The 26,243-nt window shown below is 44.2% G+C and overlaps 3 protein-coding genes and 1 long non-coding RNA gene across 4 annotated transcripts; 1 reads left to right on the top strand and 3 right to left on the bottom strand.

The window, feature by feature from the left end:
• Nucleotides 1–4,006: 4,006 nt before the first annotated feature.
• LOC136355112 (uncharacterized) lies at nt 4,007–5,914 on the bottom strand. The gene is made up of 3 exons (XR_010739189.1): nt 5,393–5,914; nt 4,851–5,189; nt 4,007–4,058 (listed from the first exon to the last, which is right to left on the bottom strand). It is a non-coding gene; the product is annotated as an uncharacterized lncRNA (long non-coding RNA).
• A 2,473-nt stretch (nt 5,915–8,387) lies between these two features.
• LOC4328835 (thermospermine synthase ACAULIS5) lies at nt 8,388–12,228 on the top strand. Its single transcript, XM_015768360.3, has 10 exons — nt 8,388–8,865; nt 9,392–9,458; nt 9,746–9,840; nt 10,009–10,111; nt 10,436–10,524; nt 10,892–11,048; nt 11,155–11,230; nt 11,343–11,401; nt 11,546–11,682; nt 11,852–12,228. Exons 1-10 carry the CDS (start codon nt 8,693–8,695, stop codon nt 11,928–11,930), a joined length of 1,035 nt encoding a protein of 344 aa, XP_015623846.1. The 5' UTR covers nt 8,388–8,692; the 3' UTR covers nt 11,931–12,228.
• Nucleotides 12,229–13,588: 1,360 nt separating this feature from the next.
• Nucleotides 13,589–14,734, bottom strand: LOC4328834 (peroxidase P7). Its single transcript, XM_015771455.3, has one exon. The coding sequence runs from the start codon at nt 14,692–14,694 to the stop codon at nt 13,678–13,680; it is 1,017 nt and encodes a 338-aa protein (XP_015626941.1). The 5' UTR covers nt 14,695–14,734; the 3' UTR covers nt 13,589–13,677.
• A 7,612-nt stretch (nt 14,735–22,346) lies between these two features.
• On the bottom strand, nt 22,347–23,725 carry LOC4328833 (peroxidase P7). The gene is made up of 3 exons (XM_015771456.3): nt 23,430–23,725; nt 23,134–23,328; nt 22,347–23,041 (listed from the first exon to the last, which is right to left on the bottom strand). The coding sequence occupies exons 1-3, from the start codon at nt 23,658–23,660 to the stop codon at nt 22,487–22,489; spliced, it is 981 nt and encodes a 326-aa protein (XP_015626942.1). The 5' UTR covers nt 23,661–23,725; the 3' UTR covers nt 22,347–22,486.
• Nucleotides 23,726–26,243: the final 2,518 nt, after the last annotated feature.

Here is a 26,243-nt window from a genome sequence, read left to right as displayed (position 1 = left end):
GGAAGAAGGCAGAGTTTCCTTCTCCGCCCCCTTCTATCCTCGCCTCATCCGCGTTCGCCTCCTCGTTTCGTGCCCCCATAACTGCCCTCACGATCTTCGCGCCCGCGTCTGCCTCTCCGCATCTCGCGCCCAATCATTGCGTCGCCCGTTGCGTCCACCTCCGCCTTTTGTGCGCCTGTCAGTGACGCGCTCGAGGTGGAGTGTGCAACGGCCATAAGCGCAAGTTGGACAAACTGTCACCACTTCCGTCGCGGGTGTAGCGGGCGAGAGAATCAAGGCGCGGTTTGAGTGATCCCCCGGTTATCGCGCCCCAAGCATCTTTGTCATGAGCGCAGTCTAAGGCGGTCAAATTACTGCCGTGGTAAGTGCGCTAACCTAGCCACGCGACGATATCCTTTCAGATTCCCTGCCGGGCCCACAACCCCAGTTTGAGGAGTCATGAGGCGCCATGTCAGGACAATCCTGGGAGATCAACACCTGATACGGCGCCAGGGGCTACTGTCGGAGATATGGGCCCGGGGGTATGTGAGGTAGAGGAGAATTACTCTTCCTCCGACCACGTGGCTTGGCCGGATAGCCCCACTCACACGCCACGCGTATCATAGAAGCAGCAGGGGGGGCCTCGGGGTACGATGTCGCCCCCTCGGGGTATGGCATCGCCCCCTCGAGCCCTACCGCACCTTCGCCCCGAGGCCCTCGCCTGGCCGCCACGCGGCAGAGGGGAGCATAGGCTGAACAGCCGTAAATGCACAGCGCCCCAACTGTCCCTCGCAGGGCAGACGTGCGGCGCGTCTGGCTAACCCCTGCTAGTCGGATGTGACTGGTCTGTAACCGGCCCGTTTCCGTCACATCCGATGGATAGGGTAATCATATCATCACGTCACCCTTGACCCCGGCGGAGTGGGGGTAGGTGTGACCCGTCACATCCGGGTGATGCTCGAGGAAGGGCTGTTGCATGTCTTCGATCATTTATGAGGGAATGACCGGGCTGACCACCGTGTCAGGCGGGGGACGGCGCCGGGTTCCACTCAAGGATCGGTTATGGCTTAGCTTCCGAGAGAAGGCACGTCTTGAAGGCCAAAAAGGTGAAGTGGGGTCTTTCCCCCCCCCCCCTTTCCCCGGTGGAGAGTAGGTAGAATCGGCGCATGTGGTATCCCCTTAAAACTATAAAAGGAGGACCCTGCCCACAGTGCAAGGGTGTGGAACCAGAGAAAACCCAAACTTCGGAAGAGAGGAGGCAAGAGTGCTCTCCGAAGAAAAGGAACCCTTGTAACTTCATCCATAATCCCAAACACAGGAGTAGGGTGTTAAGCTCTATTGCGGCCCGAACCTGTATAATCCGTTTGTGTACTAGCTCACTGAGTCTTAGGGACGAGCAAACGAATTCCGAGGGACGAGCCTCCGCCCCCGGCCGAACTCACGAAAGGGGGGTCTCACGACTCCCTGTTATTGAGGGTTCTCCCTCGACAGTAATCTATCCATTCAACCAGTTAAAAACCTCTAAATTTTTCTATTAAGCATGGCTTTTTATCCTCTATTTTTTTTCTATTAAGCATTGACTTTGATGTATGACAGTATGAGGTGGTGACGGATCAACTCAATTCCATTCTACAAACCAAATAAAACCAATATACAATCGAGCAATCAATTCACCCATCCTATTTCTCAACCCAAACATAATCTATAAGTGATAATGTCCTAAGATCAAGAATGTATTTCAGTTGCAGACTTTCAGTACACCACAAAGTGCTGCGAAAATAATGGGGCCAGCACTGGGGGCATGTACAATACAACTACCTTCATGTATATATGCAGAGAGATCTGAAGTGGTGTGGAGTAATGTGTGGGTTAAAAGTGGCGGCCGGGCGCATATATCATACCGGGCGTGCATGCGCAAAACTGAAAGTATGCATACTCTTGCATATATGCTGCACCTTCTTCCCAATTGCTGCCAAATTGCATGCATGCCGACATCGAGCAATTCTTTCTCTTTTCTTTTCTTTTCTTTTTTCCCTCTCTGCATCTTCCTCTTTCCAATACGCCGAGGATTGTCTTTCTAGGCGTGCACTAGTGCGTCCATGGAAGCACTATCTACTGTGCCTGGTATATACTAGTACAATAATGTGCTACCACAGGAGATCCAACTCCAACTACAACTGGTGGAACTTTCATTCATTCATATCTGCATGCATCTTCATGCTTAGCTTTCTTGTGAATTTTTGAGCATATATATTCAGGCATTTATCCATTGCTTGGGCATGCAATTGGCAATTGGGATAGAAGGTGGTTGCTTGATGCTAATTGGCATCATAGCCCAGTGCCCCCAGTGGTGCCAGCCATGGTGGTGGTGGTGCCCATCGATTAGGAGAGAAAAGAAAATGGAAGAGAAAGGATACATAGTTGTTTTTGTTTGTTGCAAGTACCTGACAGGCAGGGCACAATGAGTACTGATGAGCCCATGATGCAGGGCCTGGATTGGCCAGTTCCTGCAAAATCAACATAGAAAAATGCAACATCCAACAGCATAGGCCGTGTTTATTTCCTTCTCCAAAAATTTTTTATGTATACGGACACATATTTTAAGTATTAAACATAGACTAATAACAAAACAAATTATAAATTCCTCCTGTAAACTGCGCAGATAAATTTATTAAGCCTAATTAATCCGTCATTAGCAAATGTTAGCTGTAGCATCACATTGTCAAATCATGGCGTAATTAGGCTCAAAAGATTCGTCTCACAATTTACATGTAAACTGTACAATTAGTTTTTTTTCATATTTAATGCTCTATGTATGTGCCTAAATATTTTATGTGACGAAATTTTTAGATGTTTGAAGGGAACACATCCATATAGCGCCTCTCTGCAGCAATCTCTGCATGCGAACTTTCAAAGGCAGGAGACGTGCTCACCTGCCATTATGCTACGAGACAAACTCAACAAGCAGAGCAGGAGAGGATAGCTAGGTTAGGTGCCCACTAGATAGATTTTCGATCGAAAAGGCGATGGATGCATGATTGCGGCGAGTGGCAGCGACTGTTGGTGCCTCTGCCATCTGGAGCGGCAAGGCGGCGACACAGGGGTGAGGCGGCGATCATTGTGGCTCTCCCCGGAGGGGGCAGCCCACGCATAATCCAAAATCCTCTCTTGATCTCATGTCACTAGCTAACCTAAGTTTTTTTTTGGATTTGCACAACCCCCCTAGTGCTAGTTATCTCCTTTCTTTGGAGAAAAAATGAAAAGAAGGTTGCACGGCACTAGATACATTTTGAGGTGCTGTTTGGAACATAGTCATCCAATCCATATCTTCAATATAGATGTTCTTAGAGATTGAAAACTGGTGCATACATTGCGTTGTTCTTGTCTTCGATGAGATTTTAAGTGAAATTGTTGCTATGGCTATAATGACTCAGGTCATGATATTAATGGGTTCTGATGAAAAAAATATGACCAAACAACTGCATGGTGATCAATACAAAGAGTCAATCTAACTTACAGTGCTGCGGCATATGTAGCACAAGCCATTAAATGGTTTTGTCCGATATCATGGATGTTTTGTCCTTTTAAAGTATTAATTACTATACGCATGAGAATCGATTAAAATATGAGCATCATTGATTTTTTTTTTTTTTTGTTTGTGATGTTAATATGGTATTTTACTGAAGCACTCGATGTGGGTTGTTTCAGTTGGGGTGACTCACCATCATGATGCTAAGAGGAAAATGCTTTGACCTGATTGGGGGTTAATGATGGCTATTATTAAAGAGATAATAAGGTCTTGGTCAGAAGGGCTTAGTGGAAATGGGAAGCCAATGGATAGGGGTTAACTCAGAAGTGGGAGTTGTGCCCAAGTTTGGCTCTGCCAATGTGGCCAAGAACGGCTATATGTGCTATAACATTGCTTTTTCACTTTAATTTCTTTTAGTTGACACGAGATCATGGGCTGTAGGGTAGTCTCATGGAAAGAGCTAGTGTATGTCTTCATTTCACTGAACAATTTGGCATGTGCACTTATATGTAATCTTAACTTTAGAACAAAATCAAATGGCATATATAACCTGTTACACAACACACGCAACCCATCAGTATGGTCTTTTGACTAGTCATTGGATGAATATTACAGGTGACAGATGCAATAGCCACAATAATGCAATTAATATGTCCAAGAATTGCCTATATCTAACAAATTCTACTTTGGGTTAAGCCAATAATTATTCATATTAGCGATATTAAGATCCATAGCATATACAAATAATTGTAATAGAGGGCTTGGATATTTCAATACAGGGCATATGTTGTGTGGTGTGTTTTGTTTTGACGATGATAAACTGCCTATGGAAAATGCACTATCAATTTCAGAAAGTATGTTTTCTACACCTAGCTATATGCATGTGATTCAAATTATTGCATAGAAATTCGACCAAATTTCTGGTAAGAAATGAAAACCCAAAACTATTATCAGGTGCATATATTATCTTAAAAGCTTCCTGTATATTCTGACATACTATTCTTTTTCTTTTGCAATAGCTTTGTTATATATCTAGAAATAAAAATATATGTATATATGATTGATTGTACCTTAAAAAGAGACAATCTGTTTTCTACAATACTCTCCTAGTCTCCTCCATATACTCTCTTTGAACTAATATATGGCGCCATTGACTTTTTAACAAACATTTGACTATTCATCTTATTTAATTTTTTTGCAAATATAAAAATATTTAAGTCATGCTTGAAAAATATTTGATGATAAATCAAGTCAAAATAAAATAAATAATAATTACATTTTTTTAATAAGAGAAATGGTTAGAAAAACAGAGTATGTTCAGGGAAGGAGGCAGTGTATATACCTTCACCTGGAGATAGAGATGAAGAGCTAGTAGGAGCGTATAGTACGGATCTTTTTGCATGTGTATACATGGTGATGTGTTAATTAATCGAAAGAAAAACCACACGTTGGGAGTGGATTGGCCTTGTGTGCACATTCCATTCGCAGAGACGGCAGCGGCCGGTGCAGCACTGGGATGGATGGATCGACCTGGTGGTGGCTGCTGGGTGCTTCTGTTATGCGCGCGCGTGCTCAAGTGCATGAAACCCCCGCACTCGCGCCGCGATCGACTTGGATTTACACAACATCTGCACGCGCGCGCGGAGGTGCTCATCCAGCCGGTGATACTCTGCGACCTGCCCTGCATGTGTTCCCTAGCTGTCACTACTAGAAAAATCATTTTACCAGATGGTCAAAAACAGTTTTCACAAGTGAAGGAAAGGACTGCCTAGACGCAAAGGCCTGCAAAAATAGTTGAATTTTGCAGGCGGCATCACCATCTTCGCAGACGGTAGATTCACCCGCCATCAAAAACACATTTCAGCGAATAAAAAAAAGCCGTACCACCCACGAGCGCCACCGCGGGCCTCCCCCTCCGACCGATGGCTCTCCTCCATCCGCCACCGCCCCTACAGGCGTCATCCTTGTCGCAGCATTTTTCGTTGTCGTCGTCGCGTCAGCGCTGTCGTCGTCGCGTTGATGCCATCGTCGCGGCGGTTGTTGTCGTCATTGTCGTCGCGTCGGCGCCACCGTCGTCGCGCGTCTCCTCCCCCTACCCACAGGCGGCGCCGTCGTCGTCACACGTCGCCGGGAGAGGAAGGAGCCAAGTCGCCGTCGCTGAGAGAGGCCGGATCCGCGCGCCCGGGCTAGCTGGCGGCGGATCCATAGGCGTCGGTGCCATCCGTTACAGCTGGTGGCGGAGGCGGCGAGCTGCAGGGGATCCACACTCCCAGGGCGAGCCAGCGGTGGATCCCCAGGCATCGGCGCCATCATGGCCGGCAGCGGAGGCGGCGCCGCGGCCGGCAACTGAGGCAGCGACGAGCTGAGCCTGCGGTGGATTTGTGCTATGAACAAATGAGAGAGAGATAGAGAGGATGGGGAGGGAAATGAGTGGTGGGGAGAGAATAAGGATGGTGGAGAAGAAGATAAGGATGAAACTTAGATATTTTTCTTGGTAGCATGATTTTTGCAGGCGCACTATATAAGGTAATCCCTCATGTCATAAATATTTAACATTTAGGGTAAAATTTCTGTCAAGCTTTCAAGGCTTTATCTGTTAATTTTATGTAAGAACAAATTTAAAAAAAATAGTAAGTTTACGATATTATCACCTCGGATGTTGTGGAACTTGACTCCCATGTCACTCTCTAGAGAGATTTAGGAGAGGCAACTGCCCCTAAACTCCCACACTCCACCCCAAGACCTCCACAACTTGACACTTCTAGTGATGGGCGATGGTGCCTTCCACCCTCCTCCATCTTCACCTTATTGTTTTCTCTTTCCTCCTCCATTTCCCTTCCTCATTTTTTACCCCGCTCTAGAATCAAGTAGGGTGTTGGCGGTCGAAGTACAATTCGTTGCACAAGGGCTTCCCAGCAAAGCTACATGAAGAGGTTGGACAAACGATGGTTGTTCGGCGGTACTGACAGTACTACGCGGAATCACAGAAACACTCTATGTGGGATAACACCATGTGGTGGCATGGGCTAGTGGGATGACACTCTATGCCGGGGTTGTTGCCACTCTTCGCTCATTCCACTTCCTCCATGAAGCTCTTCCTCTTCTAAGGTTGGTCTGCTTCCAGCAGGGTTGGAAATTTCTGTCATTTCGGTCCCCTCCGATACGATATTACTTCGGCCGAAATTTTTCAATTTTTTCATGAATTTGGGTAATATTTGTTCAAATTCAACTAAATTTTGTTCAAATTTTCGAAAATTTTGGACCGAAATTTTCAAAATTTCGGGATTTCGGTGACCCCCGATCAAAAGCCCTAAGCCGATATAGTGAACCCTGGCTTCCAGATCTGGATGTGGGGAGCTCCGTGACATGGTACGGTGGTGGATGTCAGCTTGGACAAGAATAGTCAAACATTTACATCAGTGGTTTAGCGACTAGTGGCTAGGAACAAACCTGGCCCCTAGTGCGCAAATAGTGTCAAGTGGTGTGGCTACACAACAATTAGTAAGGGATATGTTGTTTCATTCTATGATTGTGCATGGTTGCAAATGATGCCTTGTGTTGGGTGTGACCTGCTACGAGGAGTCGGAGTTGTTGCATTGGTCATTGAGCTTGGCAACAATGACATTTGTGAAGCCAATGTTGTTGTGGTGATATAGAAGCTGTGGTCGTGGTTGTTAATGCTCTTCTAGCATGGTGTTGACAGTGGTGGCCATGTTAACCAACATGGGGTGTGAGACAAAAAATTGGTGACTTTCCTCATGGGTTTGGTGGTTGGGTAAGCGTTTTAGACAAAAGCATTGTTTGGCTTGTTGGTACCAGTATGATTTTTGTAGGCACTGTTCATCTCATTGGACACGTTGCTATGGCGTTTTTACCTCCTTCCGACTTAGGGGAGTTGTTTGGGTGTGTACCTAGATCTATTTTAGATCACAAAATGTCATTTTGTTGGAGTTTTCTACTTACATGTATCACCTTGGCCCATCCCGATTCGCTTGCTTAGGGTATTTGGTGATGTGCGGGAGAAACCCGTGACATCTTTTGATGGAGTTGGTGTTTTCATTTGTTGGTGGAGGTTTTCGTTAATTAATCATGCTACTAGTAAGTTTTTTTTCCTAATTTTCCTTATGAACTCTATAGTGAAATGCATTAACTTTCTGCCCTTTTATAAAAGATTCTTTGATAAAGATAATAACTTTCCAGGCAAATATATGCATGATGTTTTTGTTTTATGAAAAATTAGCATTTGAGAGGCTACTGATGGTCAAAGGCTTGAAAAGTTTAACCGAATCATTTGTGAACGCCAAATATTTACGACCAAGGAGATCAGCAGTTACCAAAAGTTAAGAAACAATTTGAGAGAGAGAGAGAGAGTGTGTGTGTATAACCAAGACAATCTTTCATCTGATGTTAATGCCATAATGTAGCTAAGAGCAAGGTTAACAGTATAGCCAACTACTAGCTCCAAACCATTTATAGCCAATTTAATAGCCAACTCATACAATAGTTGTTTACTATACTATTAATACATGGTCCCACCTGTCATACACACATTACGTCTTAGAGTCCGTGCTGCAGCTGACTACATATCTGTTGCCTACTGCTCTTCTCTCTCCTATTTTAACTTTTTAAAATATATTTACAGCTGGCTTATAGTCTGCTTATTGTACCTGCTCTAAGGAGCTCTTCAGTTAATCCGAGACGCAGAAGCAGAAGCTGGTCAGGTCAGAAAAGAAGCTCTATGGGACTGTGGCTACTCAACCTGGAGTAAGCTAGGAGGATTTCGAGGCAGAGGATCTGAGCACTGCCGTCGCCATCATGCCGCATGCGACTCCTTTATTAGTATTTGTTTCTGTCATCACTGTGCTTCCCCAGCCGGATTTGTTTTTGTCGCCTCCTGTGTCCACTTCCTCCACAGCAGCTTGCCGGCCTCCTTGCTTTGCATTGCATTGCATTGCCCCTATATATATACTCCTATGAACCATTGCGCCTCACTGCCACACATATCGCTATCTCTGCTAGATACCAAGTGCAACTGTGCAAGTGCAAGTCCAAGTTCAGAGAGAGAGAGATCGAGCTAGCCTGACTAAACTTGAAAATATTGCATTTGCGTCTTTGATCTTAGCTATAGCTTGCTGCTGCTGCTGCTGATAGTTTAGCTTGAGAGAGCTAGCGGCAAGAGCAAAGATGGTTGGGGCCGTGCAGGAAGGGATAGTGCGTGAGATGAACGGAGGATTCGAGGTTATGAGCGGGTATGACAGGTCGTCCATGGCGCCGAAGCAGCAGCAGAGGGAGGAGGAGAGCAAGTGGTACGAGGAGGAGATCGACGACGACCTCAAGCTCTGCTACGCTCTCAACAGGTAAATTAATTTATACTACTCCCTCCGTTTCAGATTATAAATCGTTTTGATTTTTATCAAAGTCAAACTGCTTCAACTTTAATTAAATTTGTAGAAAAAAGTAGTAACATTTTTAACTCAAGACAAATATATTATGAAAATATATTTAATTATTGATTTAATGAAACTAATTTGGCATTGTAAATATTACTATATTTATCTACAAACCTAGTTAAACTTGAAGTAGCTTGATTTTAACCAAAGTTGAAATGACTTATAATCTAAAACGATGGAGTACCTGTATATTAATTATTACTATCATGCGTGCATCACAAAGAGTTTGTGTTATCGTTGACTGTCAAAATAAAGCAAAAATTTCAGATAGAGGTCCCAGGACAATGCCTACAAATGTAGAAACTTATAATTTCAGTAATCGGAGTACTAAATTGAGTAATTAACAAGATATATAGGTGTCTCTTTCAATCTATGCATTTTGTTGCCATGTGAGAGATGATGTGCTTTGCCTAATTTTCTGGTGATGTGAAAGTGTGTTGCACCGGGGAGCAAGCAAGTACCAGGAGATCGCTCTCATTGATACAAAGCATTTTGGCAAGGTATCTGTCCATTTCTGCCTCTCTTTTTTCTTTCTTTTTTTTAAAAAAAAAGAAACACAGAAGTCCTATATATCATTTCTATTCTTGTTTCGTAACACCAACTTGTGTGGTGTAATTTAGTACTCCCTTCGTTTTAAAATATATTAACCTAATACTAGTTAGAAAAATATATTTTAGTACTAGTTTGCTATTTTTAAAAATGAAGAGAGTAAGTAACTAGAACACTGATATGACACCCTTTTTCTACCAGGCTCTAATAATCGATGGGAACACCCTTTTTCTACCAGGCTCTAATAATCGATGGGAAGATGCAGAGTACAGAGGTGGACGAGTTCATCTACCATGAGTCCCTCATACACCCTCCCCTCCTCTTCCATCCCAAGTACGTTAAATTACCATCGCGCAATCAATGATCTCACAGCTGCTTCCTTCATCTCGAAATATATTAACGACTACCTCCTATTCTAGTCAAACACTAATCCAGATTCTTTAGACATGTAAGTATATATAATAAAATAGATTCTAATCTCTCGAAGGTGAGTACGTGCAGCCCAAAGACGGTGTTCATCATGGGAGGCGGCGAGGGTTCCGCGGCGAGGGAGGTGCTCCGGCACAACACCGTCCACAGGGTCGTCATGTGCGACATCGACCAGGTACTCGATGATCGATCTAGATTGCACCGTTGATTGATATATATGCAGTACTACCTCCGTTTCAGATTATAAGATTTTATATGTCTAGATTCATTAACATATATATATATATATATATATATATATATATATATATATATATATATATATATATATATATATATATATATATATATATATATATATATATATGAATGTGAACAATACTAGAAAGTCTTATAATATAAAAACGGAGGAAGTAATAGATTCTTAAATTAAACTGTTGTTTTGTTTCTCTGAATGAACGCATATGCGTGGGTGCGTGATGATAATTATATTAAGCAGGAGGTGGTGGACTTCTGCCGGACGTACCTGACCGTCAACTGGGACGCCTTCGCCAGCGACAAGCTCTGCCTCATCATCAACGACGCCAGGTATGTACCAAATCATATATAGAAGGTGGTCAGGTGGACATACTAGTGTTCTCTATTAAAGATGACGATAAAATTAGAGTATGAAACAAACTATTAACATGTGATTAATTGAGTTTTAAATATTATAAAGTTGAAAAATAGATTTATCTGATATTTTAAAATAATTTCTACGTATAAAGTTTTCGTACAAAATATACCACTTAACAATTTAAAAGCGTGTTAATGAAAATCGAGATAAAATCTGTATCTTAATCTGGAAAAAAGAACGACCATATTAATGCTGCAAACTGAAAATGAATCAGCATCATGTATTCATGTGTATGTATGTTTTCTTGATCGGTGTGTGCTTATATGCATTTGCATGCAGGGCGGAGCTGGAGAAGAGTAGGGAGAAGTTCGACGTGATAGTGGGAGACTTGGCTGACCCAGTGGAGGGGGGCCCCTGCTACCAGCTCTACACCAAGTCATTCTACCAACACATCGTCAAGCCCAAGCTCAACGACCGCGGCGTCTTCGTCACCCAGGTACGTATATAATTTTTCATCAACTCTTTGCCTAGTTATTTGACTGAACTCTGAACTTCTCTGAAATTTTAGCGTTTTTACTGACAGTTGTTTTGGCTGTTGACAGGCAGGGCCAGCCGGCGTTCTGACCCACAAGGAGGTCTTCTCCTCCATCTACAACACCCTCAGGCATGTCTTCAAGTGTGAGTAGCCCAGCAATTAAAGACTCCCTTAATTATATTTTTTGCTATATGCATGGGGTGATTTTGTTTTTGTGATTCTGATGATGCATTTGTTAATCATATCATACCACAGATGTCAAAGCATACACTGCTCATGTGCCATCCTTTGCTGACACCTGGGGCTGGGTCATGGTATGTAGCTAGCCACCTTATTACAATATTACTTACTGAAAAGTTCAGTTCCCTTTCTATTCTTTTTAGATGGTTTTCCTTTCTGCTAGCATCAATTAATTAATCCGTTGCTATTCTTCTTCCTATTATTCCTTTTGTATGTAGGCATCAGATTATCCATTTAGCATGAATGCTCAGCAAATCAATGAGAGGATCAAGGAGAGGATAGATGGGGAGCTGGTGTACTTGAGTGGGGAGTCCCTCATTTCCTCTACCATATTGAACAAGAGCGTTTACCAGTCGTAAGTAACTATCAGTAAAGATCACTGTAAAAAAAAACTACTATACTTATTTTCAGCAACACGTGAAAGATGCAGGTGGCATCGATGCTTAAGTGAAAAGATATTCAGAACATTGCACTGACTGAACTGTAATTTCTTTTCTTTTTCCTTGAAAAAATAATACTCGCAGGCTGTTGAATGAGACGCATGTGTACACCGAGGATGATGCAAGGTTCATCTACGGACATGGAAGGGCACGTTGTGCTTGAATCCCATATCTTACACGCATAAACACCTGAGCAAAATGGTGATAAATTAGTAGCTATTTTCCAACTTAAGAGGTCGAGATGCACAAGTGTGGATAGCAAGTCTGAAATTGATCAGTTAGCTACTAGATCTCCAGATCAACCGATCGAGAACAGAAAAAAGAACAAGTGATCGATGCAACTTTGTGAAGAACTTTTTTCGCCTTTGTTTTCCTACGTGAGGCGAGGAAAGAACTGAAAAAGAACTAGAATGGAATAAAAACTATATAATGCTCTCCATGCATGTGCATGTTTCACTCTTTTTGTTCAGCGTAAATGAATGGTAGCTCTCTTGACAAGCAGACCGCATATATCTATCTGGTGGCATGATTGTTAACTTTTGGGAATTGGGAGAAGAGATGACTTTTTGGAGATTGAACCTGTTCACTGCTAGGCTGTACAAGAGGGTAAGAAAAGACTGAAAAGGTCTTGATACATTAACACACATATATATTAGGCTGCGTTTGGCAGGGCAGAGAGAAATGGAGCCATCGTTTCGCTTATTCGCGGAATAAGCGAAACGACATATTTGCAAACGAAAAATAATTTGTGAATAAAACTTTTATATACGTGTTCTTAGCGATCTAAAAGCGAAGGCTGAAAAATAAACTTCGATAAAAAAAAACCTTAAAATCAGCTTCGTATTTAAGGTTGAAAATTTAAGATTTGGCTGATAAGTATAAGAATAAGCGAAAATATGAGGCCCAAAAACTCTTTTGTATTTCACGCACACACTACCTGAACTGTTAAATGATATTTTTAAAAAATATATACATATAAAAGATGTTTTGAGAAATCACATTAATCTATTTTTCAAGTTAAAAATAGTTAATACTCAATTAATCACAATAATGGTTCATCTTGTTTTACCTATCTTCTCAAGCTTCTTCTTTCCCCCACTCTCAAACACACACACCCAAATACAATGTACTTAAATACAATGTGTGTACAGTAACATTGCATTTGAAGCTACAACTATATAAATCCAAACTCGTTCCTTTTGCACGATTTTAATAGTGAATCAGATTTGGCTCCTATATGAATTCAAAATGGACTTTTTCTTCCAAGCAAGAAACTCCCTGACCGGGCCGTACAAACCCCAACCTATTTTGATCCAGCCGCGCGCGTACTCCCCCTTCACGCGGTTTTCCCTTGCCGAGGCCGACCGACCTCAACCCCTCCCACCGCCCAGCCGCCCGCACCCGCGACAGCCGTGTGATGCGATGCGATGCGCTGCGAGCCTGCGACACGGGCCACGACGTACGTGTGTCTCCGTGATGCCATGCAGATCGATGCATTCCCCCGTACGCCGCCGACATTAGCTGTCCGCGAGCCGCAACGCGCGACCCTGTAGTAGTGGTACGTGTCTAATTGCAGAATGCAGACCCAAGCTTTGGCCCCCCACGCGACCGACGCGTCCCGATCAAAAGTTGATGTCAAGTACAAACAACAAATCAACAGAATATATATAAATTTACGTATACAAATTAACGACGAACTATATGTTTGTAGTATATATATATATATATATATATATATATATATATATATATATATATATATATATATATATATATATATATATATATATATATATATATATATATATATATATATATATATATATATATATATATATATATATATATGGTTTAATTTAATCGTAACCATGTCCTAGTGTACTGTTTAGTTACATGTAATTAGTGTGTGTCTAGTTGGGCTTCCGGCAGTTGAGCCTGACCTCCACCGGCGTCCCGGCGGCCGGCGCGAGGTTCCCCATCTTCACCATCGCCTTGGCGAAGTCCCTCGCGAACTTCGCCCCGTTGCCGGCGTACTTCCGCACCAGCGCGTCCTGCGACGACGACCTGCCGCCGCCGCCGGCGGCGAACAGCTCCTGGTCCGAGTGCAGCAGCCCGCGCTGCTTCGTCAGCTCGCGGAAGTAGCCGTTGTCGAACACGTCGGGCGTCTCGGCGTCCAGCGGCGCGAGGTTGCCGTCGCCGCCGGTGCCCGCGGGGCACAGGCGCCGGAGCTGGGCGGCGAAGGTGGCGTTCACGTTGGCGTCGCCGCCGTTGACGCGGCCGCGGAACGTGGCGCACCGGGCGCGCCCCACCGTGTGCGCGCCCGACAGCGCCGTCATGTCGCGCGCCGAAAGGCCCTTGGCGGCGAACGTGGCGAGCAGCGAGGTGAGGCTTGACACCGGACCGGGGAGGTTGCCGTTCGCCGCGGCCTGGCTCGCCGTGCGGGCGTCCTTCCGTCCCAGCCTCACGGGCCACGTCGTCCCGCCGAGGAGCGCCACGGCGTCGCGCGCGGCGAGCGCGAGCACGTCGGCGCACGACACGGTGGCGCGGCACGCCGCCTCCACCCGCGCCTTCGCCGCGTCCACCACCTCGAACCCGCGCGCGGAGCCGGCGTTCGCGCCGGCGCCCTTCTCCCCGGTGAACCCCGGCGGCGCGTCGTCGAGCAGGACGGACCCGTCGCAGCCGTTCACGAAGCAGTCGTGGAAGAAGAGCCTGAGCACGGACGCGCCCATGCGCCGGTCCGCCGCCACCGCCCGCGCCATCACCGACCGAACGACGGACTCCACGGCGGGGCACGTCTTAGCATAGTACCTCGTCGACAAACCCTCCGCCACGCCGACGCCGCCAAAGCCGCCATGGCAGGAGACGGCGACGAGCAGAAGGGCACCGAGCAAGAAGACCCTCCGGCCCGAAGCAGACATTGCCGCCATTGTCGCGGAGAACTTGGCGTGCCGCGTCGGGGTGGCGCGCGGCGGCGACGATCGAGGTGGTGGTATTTGTAGTGGCGGGAAAGCATTTATTGTAGGGGGGCATGGGAGGAGGGAAGGAGGCAGCTGGCCATGGCTGCGGTCGGTTGACCGCACGCGGAATGGGTCGCGTCGTGGGCTGCTCTTGTGCTCGGTTTATCGATGGATGGATCGATCTGGCGTCCGACGCGAGCGAGCCAAGCTGCTGACCTACATAGGAGTGTACATGTTGATGAGGTGTGGTGTAGTAATGACTTGGGGTTGGGACGTGAACGTGACGAGCTGAGCTAAGGCTAAGAGATCGGGTGGTGTTTTCTTTGCTTCTACTCCATTTCCGGCTCTATCTGCTTTTGTCGTAGTAGTAACAAGTTAGCACTAGTGCTGCTGTTGCGTTTTCCTTGTGGCGACTCATCAAGTGTAGGTTCGAGCGAACACATGCCGTGTGCCAGTGCCAATCAACTATGTTTGAGCATCTCCATCTGACTTCTTCAAATATCTATTTAACTAGCTTGCTAAAAAATAGAGAGTTAAATTTACCTTTCACGTCAACAACCTTTCTATTACACTTTTCAATTTAACAACATCTATGTGCTTCTTCCTCCTTCTCTCCCTACCCATCCCATCCACCTCTCTCCACGTTTGGGCAGGCACAGCGACGACGACAGACACTAGGGTACTAGCCAAGAGGTGGGGCGATTGCAACACCGGCGAGCCGACTAATGGGGGTCACCACCGTTGGTGGATGGGCCATCCTCATCAAACAGTTAGATCCTCGCCTCCCCCCCCCTAGGGTTGCCGATTTGGCACCTTGCGCCAACTGCTACTCCGTTATCGTCCTTTGCTCCGCATTTGAATATGGGCACCGCGTCAATGGGAAGGTGAGGCAGACGCGCCAGAGAGTGAGGTGTAGTTGATGAATGGCGCTAGAGGTATGTTGGTCGATGCTAAAGGTCAACAACAATGAAGGATTCTGGAGGAGAGAGAGAAGGAATTAGGAACGAAGATGTATGGGGCCACCTGTTACTCAGCGAGTGTGCAATTGTCAGATTTGGCCAGCCGAATGGCTTGGCCAACCGGTTGGAGGGGCTGTTAAAGGATTTTTTTTTGTACTTATTAAAATTTAGCTTAGAGAGCTATTTAACTACTCTTTTGAAGATACTCTAACCTCCAAGGCAACCTCATTTCAAAAAAAAAAACATCCAAGGCAACCGTGGTCTCTTGCACTAGAGATGAGGCTTAGAGCCTATTTGAGGAGCTTAAGATTATGAGATGTGAGATGCAGTTGGTTGGTAGCCACCTTCTGAGAATCAGCTTATGAGAATATGGAAAAGCTGGGTTTCCCAGCTTCTGTCTTCTAATTTATTTTCTGGATTTTATAACTACAGCTTCTTAAAATTTGGACCAAAAGCTGAACCGTTTAGAGGAGCTTTTGATTTTTAGGAGAAGCTGCACCGGCTAAAAGCTCTCAAAAGGCCCTTAAATATGGTCATGGCATCGTCACGCCATGTCCAGGTAAAGTGGGCTTGTTTGGACCATAAAACTCGATCAGTATTTGGGCCTTTGGTCACGGCCTCATGGAGTTACGTCATGGGTCAGCCGGTGCAGAACGGCAACATATGTAGTTGGCAGTTTGGCATTCACAATTGCACAAGCCCCTGATAATGTAGGCGCAAACAGAGGGTTTGTTTGTTTGTTGCAGCAGCCTGTGACCGTGACGATCGATCTCATATTCTCATTATTGCGTTGCGCATGGGATTCGCTCATGAACGAACCGATGAACCGTCGTGGCTGGCTGCGCAGCCGCAGCGCGAGCAAGTTCCGGCACGTACGACGCGCCGACGTCGCGAGAGGCTGCGCGCGAGCGAAGGTTTCCTCCTCATCCACCGATCCACGACGACGACTGTGCTGCTGTGCGCGCACGAGACGAGATGGCCGGAAGGCGGCCGATCGAGCTGTGGCTACGCGCCGCGCAGGGGGATGGATGGATGGATGCCTGGATGGTGGCGTTGGCGCGCCGAGGCGGAGATATCCCAAGAGTTGATCATGGCGTCCGTATTCCGTTGGGGCTCGCTCGGTAGTCGAGACGCGGTTTACGCGCGCGAAGCTGTTGCGCCAACCGCCAATATGCATCAATCCGGGCAGCCGCATACCCGCGCCGGTTTTGCTATCCCGGCCCATAAGGCCCACGCACGCGCGCTAGAATTTTTTTTCCGCTGGCGCCGGTTTTTCCGTTTTCTCTTCTGTTTTTTCTTTTCGTGTTTTCTTTTCTTTTTTTTGCGCTTTTTTCATATTATACTTTCTTTAATCTTTTAGCACACGTGTTTTTTATATGTATTGAGTTGAAAGTTTTAAAATATTGACTTGAAAATTTTCAAATCTAGCAAATTTTTAAATCTCGAGTGAAAATTTTCGAATCTAAGTCGAAAATTTTCAATTTTTTCAAATCTAGACTTGAAAGTTTTCGAATCTGCTCATGGGCTTTGCTTGGTCGACTGCCCGATCTGCTCATACCTCTCTGATTCTCAGTTTGGGTTTGCCCTGGCTAGCTCGATACAATTGGGTCTGTTTGGCTGTCCGTACCTAGATCAACCAAGACCAGACTGAATAGCATGAGACGTCCGTTGGCTGGTATAGTGTAAATTTTTTTTAGATAATAGAAATATATAAAACCCGGCTTCTACACCGTGTATACAGCCACAGTGGTATAGTGTAAATGCTCCTATGTATATAAGGTATTATTTGGTTGGTTCTGAATCATATGTGTAGTTACTTTTTCATTTGATTGTGAGGTTACCTCTTTGACGTATAATACTATTGTTAAGTTTTAAGCATTTTAAATTATAGTAACCAGTATAGTGGCCCGCGCTAACATCATTATATTTTCTCTTATATAATAACATATATGTTTTCTCAACGTATTATTCCAATATATTAAATGACAACATAATTTTAAATTTTGTACTAACTTTACGAAACTACTAATGTGTAATATTCATATTGTATTTTATATACGTGTTGGTTATTAATTATTTTTAATATCAAATTTTAGTTATTTGTAAATTATATTCCTATATTCCTATATGTTCTTTTTTTAATTCCAAATTTTCGTTAGCTGTAAATTGTATTTCTATATAGACTCTAGGCTCTTCTTCCAATATTATTTATTTTTAATTCTGAATTTTTATTATTTCTAATTGGATTTCTATGTAGACTCCAAACTCATCTTTCAATATTCTTTAATTTTTAATTTTGAATTTCAGTTACTTCTAAATTGTATTCCTATATTGACTTTAGACACTTCTTTCCATGTATTTTTTTTAATTTCAAATTTTAGTTATTTGTAAATTGTATTTTTATACGAACTCTAAACTTTACTTTTAATTTTATTATGTTTATTCCGAATTTTAGTTAGTTTTAAATTCATATATAGACTCTATACTCTACTTCTAATATTTCTTATTTTTAATTTCGAATTTCTATTAATTCTTAATTGTATTTCTATATGGACTCTATACTCTACTTCTAATATTCCTTATTTTTAATTCCGAATTTCTATATGGACTCTATACTCTACTTCTAATGTTCCTTATTTTTAATTTCGAATTTCTATTATTTCTTAATTGTATTTCTATATGGACTATGTTTTTCTTTTTCTTCGATTAATATGAGAATTTTAGGCCATGAGAGCGAACACGGAGACTCCTTTTTACTCTAATTCTAATATTCCTTATTTTTAATTCTGAATTTCTATTAATTCTTAATTGTATTTCTATATGGACACTATACTCTACTTCTAATATTCCTTATTTTTAATTCCGAATTTCTATTATTTCTTAATTGTATTTCTATATGGACTCTATACTCTACCTGTAATATTCCTTATTTTTAATTTTGAATTTCTATTATTTCTTAATTGTATTTCTATATGGATACTATACTCTACTTCTAATATTCCTTATTTTTAATTCCGAATTTCTATTATTTCTTAATTGTATTTCTATATGGACTCTATACTATACTTCTAATATTCCTTATTTTTAATTCCGAATTTCTATTATTTCTTAATTGTATTTCTATATGGACTCTATACTCTGCTTCTAATATTCCTTATTTTTATTTCCGAATTTCTATTATTTGTTAATTGTATTTTTATATGGACTTCTCCTCTTCCAATATTCCTTGTTTTTTAATTCCGAATTTCAACTATTTCTAAATTGTATTTCTATATGGACTCTGTTTTTCTTTTTCTCCGATTAATATGAGAATTTCTAGACCGTGAGAACGAACATGGAGGCTCTTTTTTCTATTCCATTAATAAGTTAATAGATTTTATATTACTAGAAAGAGTGCCCGTGCTTTGTAACGAAAAAAACTACTACTTAGTTACAATCGTGACATCTTGTATGTTTAATCTTTGAGCGTTATGGCTCGTGACATTGGTTGCATGGCTGATTATTACATCACGATCGCCTCACCCCGATTTCTAGAATCGCATAACACTAAATGGTGGAATTAAGGGAATATACATTGGAATCCTAGAAACAAAACAGACACGGTCTCATAAAAAACATAATAGGACTTGTCGTGCAGGAAGCGCGAACAAAATAGGATTCCGAATTCACAAACGATAGTACTAACTGGGATAAGAACGGGCCCACGTGTGTTTATGCAGTGGCCTTTGAAATAATGTTGGGGTTGAACCAAATAAATTTCAATGTTCAAAACAACAATTCACCAACTGATAAATATATTTCACACAATCAATCTTTCATCTTGCCACTAACTTTGAGGATATATAGTTTCAACTAGCAAATCAGTAGCGAAACAACAATAAACACATGTACACAAAACACGATGATTTACGAGGAAAAAACTCCTCGATGTGAGGAGTAAAACACCACGGAACCAACGATCCACTCTAGGCTTCTACTATAATAAACAATGGATACAAATGAAGTCTTCTCTAAAACATCTAGAGACAAATCATAACAACAATTGTATCATCAAATTACATACTTGGCATCACCAATATCAACCATGACAACTAATAAGAGGTATAACAGCAGGAAGAAGAGAAATAATGGATTATGTCCCCTTCGGTTCTCAGCTGATATCTTCCAAACCATAGAAGCAAATTGCATGAAACATGGCAAAAATGAGCTGTCCTAAAATTAGCCCAATCGAACATCGTTTGACCCCTCAAACTTACATTCTACCAAATGCAGCACAAGCTGAAACTGCAGGCACTCGACCTGACAAGCCACTACTCAAATCAGGTGCTCCAAGTTAGGAACAAACTCACCAAGTTTGGTGCAAATCCGACCACATTTGAGCCTCTAATCGTTAACTCAACGAAGATAGGGTAAAAGCAGAACAAAATGCAACTCTTCATCTCCAGTCTCCTCTTCCTCTCTTGTGTTTTACTAGTTGCTTCTCATATCCAATGGATGTTGCAGCTCACACACACTCTCTTGGGTTTTTCTTTCCATCACAAAAGGATGAGATCTCCACCATTGATCAATTCATTGTTCAATGGCTCACATTTGTTAGACTTTTGAGCTGTAATAGGCTGGGAATAATGGTACATGAGGAGGGAACTTAGCCCAACAAATAAAGATGTTTCTTCTAGTCTGTATTTCAATTGGTTGTTATAATTCTTCTACACGTATAAATCCAATTTGGTCGTGCATGCTAAAAGAAATCGGGGAGATAACATAAGCTGTGGTTTTTCTAACCATTTACCTCTTGTTCTACTTTTCGTGATGCATGGTCAATTGAAAATTTTGGAACGGATTATTCGTAGAATTATTACCGCTGATTTTCTGATTGTATGGATAAATCAAATATTTTAAGAAATAAAGTGAACTAATAGTCTAAACAATTCGATAGAAGAAAGTAGTTAAGAAAAATATATTTTTAGAGGTGTGGACCCAATAATTCGATAAAGTAGTTGAAAAGAATTGTACCAAAATTTGGTTAATTGGGTAACTAGTAATTCAGTAATTTATTTTGCAAATGCAAGTGTTGGTAGTGGTTGCACATTGTTTACTTTGATTCGATTGGTCATATAATAATATCAGTGTTTTTTTTATAAAGTAAAAGTTAATAAGTAATATGTTGATGTGATGTACCTGACTTTGGTATTTGTAATGTAATGGGGACATTGGTATGAAGGCATACATGAGATTGCAACAAAAAGACGGGAAACAGGGATTTAACGGGTAATAGCCCAACTCCTATTGATCGAAACCGGTGTTATCATTATATAATCAATCGCTCATAAGTACAATAGAGAGGAGAATCTAATCGAGTCTCTGTCAGTCTAGCAGCGTAAAGCTCGAGTAGGTGGTCGATGGCTAGCTAGTAGCCATTGGATTTCTCAAATAAGAACTCGACGAGATTGAGAGGCTGTTATAGATCCCTATTGGCTTTTTTTGGCACTTGTGGATCGTGTAGGCTTTGTTTGGGTTTGTCTTGGTATATCTTTTGGTATTTGCTTGCGGGTCTTTTATATCCTCAGATGTTTTCTTATCCAAGTAGAATTAGGGAGATAAATATAGAGATGATCCCTTGTAATGCCTGAGTAGAAATTTGCTGATCTTTTCTTATCCAGGATTTTTTTTTTGCCATACCGGACTTGATACATGATGGATCCTACCAAATCTTAGTATATAATTATACGACATCTCATATGAACATCGACATAATCCATCGTAGGCCAACTTCATGTGCTCCAATTGTCTGCAATTTTGGTCATTGCTTTAGCAATTAGCAGAGGGGCTTTCGATTTTATCCGTTGGTAGGAGCCACTCTTTAGAGCAAGTGGTATCATGGAGCTCTTCAACGCATATATATGGATAACAACTAGCTTTTTTTTTTATCATTGAGGTCATCTTCTGTTTTATAAAATAATATCATAAGCTGCAACTGAAAATATTGTAAAGAAGGATACATGCGCACCACCGATAAGTTGAGCGCAGAGAATGTTCTTCAACTATTAAAATGGAAAAGAACATGTTCAAAATTCAGATGCATTAGAGAAACCACTTTATGAGAAACAGGTCATGCCTCCTCATGATTTCGAAAATTTTTCTTTCTCCAATCAAGCCCAGGTAAGCTACACAGACAAGCTCACCAAGTTGGTTGGTTGATTAGTCCCTTTCGTAACATCTTCAGATCCATCCACAAAACCACATCGTTCCGGACGGAGTCGACGTATGCATTTTTGCCGGATTTTTTGGTCGCTCTTGCTATTGTATCCATCGAATTCCTTTCTGTATCTTCCCAAAACGACATATAGTAGGCCAATATTCTTCCATCACGAGCAGAAACTGATCACTCACGAGTCACGACCACACCGCTCACTATTCAGGACTACACAAAACACATCATGTGAATTTTTTTCCAGTGATTTGTTGCTACGCATTTGTCAAGTCTACTGATACTACTGTGATAGTGATCAGCAGTAGTACTATCACAGTAACATCACTACTAGTAACAATCGGGTAAAGTTCTTGTGTTCATTGCAAAAATCATAGCCGTCGCAATAGTTACATGGTAGCTGAATTAAGCAAGGTTTAATTAATTGAACAAACGGAAGAATTATCCACTAGTGATTGATGTCTAAAATTGGGACATTTCTATTGCATTCTTATGTCATAATTCACTTAATACATGAAATTGACAGCTGATTATATAACTTTAAACTTTGTACTATGAACAATTTGCGCGCGGCAATGCTATCTAGTAGTATCGATCAGGAATTCACTTTCCTGCAGTTGAGCCTGACCTCGCCGGTTGACCCGGTCAACGGGCCGATGTTCCCGAGCCTGATCATGGACGCGGCGAAGTCCGACGAGAAGGCGGCGGCGTTGGAGCTGTACAGCTGCACCACCGAGTCCACCGGCCCGTTGTTGAACAGCTCCTGGTCGGAGTGCAGCAGCCCGGCGCCGGCGACGAGGTTGCGGTAGTAGCCGTTGTCGAACGCGTCGGGGGTCAGGGAGTCCAGCGGCGCCAGCGCGGCGTCGCCGCCGGACGCCGGGCAGGACTGCCGCTGGTGCGACGCGAACGCCGGGCTCACGTTGGCGTCGCAGTAGACGCGGGTGCGGAAGTTGACGCAGCTGGCGCGGCCGACGGTGTGCGCGCCGGACAGCGCGGCGAGGTCGCGCGAGCTCAGGCCCTTGGCGGCGAAGGCGGAGACGAGCGCGGAGATGTCGGCCTCGGGGCCCGGGAGGTCGGTCGACACCGCGCTCCGACTCGGCGACAGCGCGTCGCGGCGGCCGAGCGGCACCGCCCAGCTCGGCCCGCCGAGCTGCACACGTGCGCACAACAGGGTTTGCGTCATTGCGTCGAACACATGGCGCGCGCGCGCGCGCGTGTGTGTGTGGAGTGTGTGTGACTGACCAGGTTGACGCTGTCGCGCGCGGCGATGGCGAGGACGTCGGCGCAGGAGACGGTGGCGGGGCAGACGGCCTCGACCTGGGCCTTGATGGTGTCGACGAGGTCGAAGACGGTCGTCGAGCCGACGGCGTTGGGGCCGACGCCCTTCTCGCCGGGCGCCGCGGGGGTGTCGTCGAGGAGCACCGACGCGTCGCAGCCCTGTGAACCCCAACCCCACAACACAAAATCAAAGCTTAGCAGTGCGCGGAGAAGAGGCAGCATGTGTTCGTCCGGACGGCGGCGAGCGGCGCGGTCCTTACGCCGACGAAGCAGTCGTGGTAGAAGAGGCGGAGGACGGCGGCGCCGGCGCGCGTGTCGTTCATGACGGCCTGCGACATGACCTGCCGCACGACGCCGTGCACGGTGGGGCAGCTCGCCGAGTAGAACCCCGGCGACAGCTGCGCCCGCGCGCGCGCCGCCAGCGCCAGCGCCACGGCGAGGAGGAGCAGGAGCAGGAGCAGCGGCCGTCTCCCTCTCCCGCCGACAGCCATGGCGCAGGCTCAAACTCCACCGACCGACGAACCAGCAAGAGAAGCAAGCAGAAGGAACCAAAGACGATAAGGGTGATTAATCGATACCGTTGATAGAGGCTCAAAAGCCGGTGTGTTCCGGTTGCTGCCAAGGGGCTCCTGTTCCTGGCAAAAATTTTGACAATATTGTTTGGTTTTTTGGCAAAAGATTCCCTATCCTTTGTACTAATGTTTTTTGCCCAAGCCACATGTTGCTAATTAGTTTATCTATTAGGTGCAATTATTTCGCTTTACGAACTTTTAAGCATCGAAACAAGTTGTGAACTTGTGAAACAGTAACCAATCAATCTATATCACCCGACTCCGTCGGATCCAGCGTCAGCGTCGTGTGCCCTCCGAGGGCCGTGGTGGATGGACGAACGTTCGTCCGTAGTCTTGGCGGGCCGGCGTTGGGTTGTGCGCCGTGCGCAGGTGTTGGGAGAATTTAACCGCGAGAGCTGCGCGCGGCGCGCCCACCGGTTGTTGCATCGCATGGTGGTGTGGTGGAAGTGGGCGGCGAATTCGGCGCGCGTGGCGGTGGCGGTGGCGATGATGGGTGCGGGAGGGAGCCCACCATGGGGTGGCAGCGGCATGGTGGTGGGGTTCGGCGGAGAGTGGCTGTCAGTCAAGTGCGTGCGAGATGGTTGCGCACACGCTCTACAGTTGCGCTACGCGCGTCACATTGGGTTAGCTGGCTGCTTTCGCGGAGGGTTATGGTTACGCTGAAAAAGGAGGAGGATTTTCTTGGGCCCATTTTGGCCCATATAACAATTGGAACTAACAGGGTCTTCGATGGGCTGGACGGAGATAGCAGTCAATAACATTCAGATTAAGTCTATAATTTCTCCTCAGTCTTGGTCATGACTGAATCGCCTCCGTCTAACACAAAACCGGGTATAACACCTCCCCGTGTTTAAACATCGGTGCAAATCATCTCCTTAGGTGTTTTAGAAGGTGATTTTAGCTGACGTGATATATTGACCGCAATTGACTAGCTAAGTCAGCGGGTGGGATCCACGTATCATCCAAATCTTATCTTCCTCACCTCGCCTCCCTCCCCACTCTCTCTCCCCTCTCTCTCACCAGGATGCACCAATGACGACATGTCCCACGGCAGCGATAAACTGGTCACCTGGATGTCATTGTCGAGTGCGCGCACACACCCACACATACTTGGACCAAGTCAACGTGTTACGTCAGCAAAAACCACTTTTAAAACTACCAAAGAAATTAATTTGTACCCTGTTTTACGGTTGAGGGATACGATTTGACCAACAACAAGACATGAGGGAGGCCAAATAGACTTATTCCATTACATTCATGCATTCTGTACAATATACGTACATGAGTCCGTGATGCCGACAACAATATGAAAAGTGTGGCAGAGTTTGCCACACTTCAGAACGACCTTTGTGAGTGTTTGTTTGTTAACCATATTTTACCATAGTTTGATAAGTTTGATCACCTTGTTGGCTGTTTAGTTGTACTTATAGTTATCACAAGATTATCTTTCCAATAAATTAGATCTCACATATTAATGAATTTAAAAAAATATGACAAGATTTTCTTAGTCTTTGTAAGGTATGGCTAATAATATTTATTAGCAAATAATGATCAGGTATGACCAGAAAACATACATACTCCAAGTACAGGGCTACAGCTAAGATTACGCGAAGATATGCAAAATGCGATGGAATGGATCCACCAAACGCCTGTCCGGCCAGCGTTCCGGCGATCGGGAGTTCGCCACCAACCTTGGAATTCATGGAACTGCACTGCTATTCGATCGCTGCAGCCTACGGTGCGGGTGCTACTGCATGTGTGTGTTCGCGTACTGCTGCTTCGCAACCTAATGCTGTCCTGGGCGAGGGAATTATGCGCATGAGCTGTACCGATCTCTCTTCGTGTCGATCGCAGGAGAAGCGGCTGCTTCATTGGTTTGGTGCGTGTCTGTACTCCCTTTCTGCTGTTTGGGTGCTCTGTTCCGCTGTTTGCAGAGAGGAATCTGTTCCAAGTGCTTTAGTTTTGCAAGGCAGACTGGCAGAGTTATGTAGATGGAGTATTATTCTTCCGGAAAGAGGACGAAAGATAATTAAGGGGCTGTTCACTTTAATGTCTAAATCAATGTTATCAAATATTGATATTGTATTTGGTAAAGTTGAGAAGTGGAAGTTATGTTTAGTTTGTTACCATTATTAAGATTTTGTGAGAGGAACTTTTAGAATTATCAAAACTTGATAATGGAGGTAAATTTTGGCCATGTTTTAGATTACCTCGTCAAATTTTGATAAAGTCATTACTTAATTGATAGGGTTAGTTTTGAAACAAAGTTTACCATTTCCCGGATCGTGTCGGCTGGGAAGCCCTGTACGGCTGCAGCCTGCAGCTGGGACATTGGGTGCAGCCGTGCATGCTGTACTGCCAGTACGTGTCCAGACCCTAGAACCTGCACTACCTAGCTAGAGTAGTAGCTAGTGCTGGTTCATTTTGATTTTCATAATAAGAGGGTGTTTACATTCAGGGATAAGGTTTTGGCAAATCCACTAGGATGGGTTTTGTTTATTT

Source organism: Oryza sativa, chromosome 2, assembly GCF_034140825.1.
Source record: "Oryza sativa Japonica Group chromosome 2, ASM3414082v1".
Taxonomy (NCBI): domain Eukaryota; kingdom Viridiplantae; phylum Streptophyta; class Magnoliopsida; order Poales; family Poaceae; genus Oryza; species Oryza sativa.
Note: the sequence above shows the minus strand (reverse complement) of the source record. Positions and strands in the feature narration are given on the sequence as shown.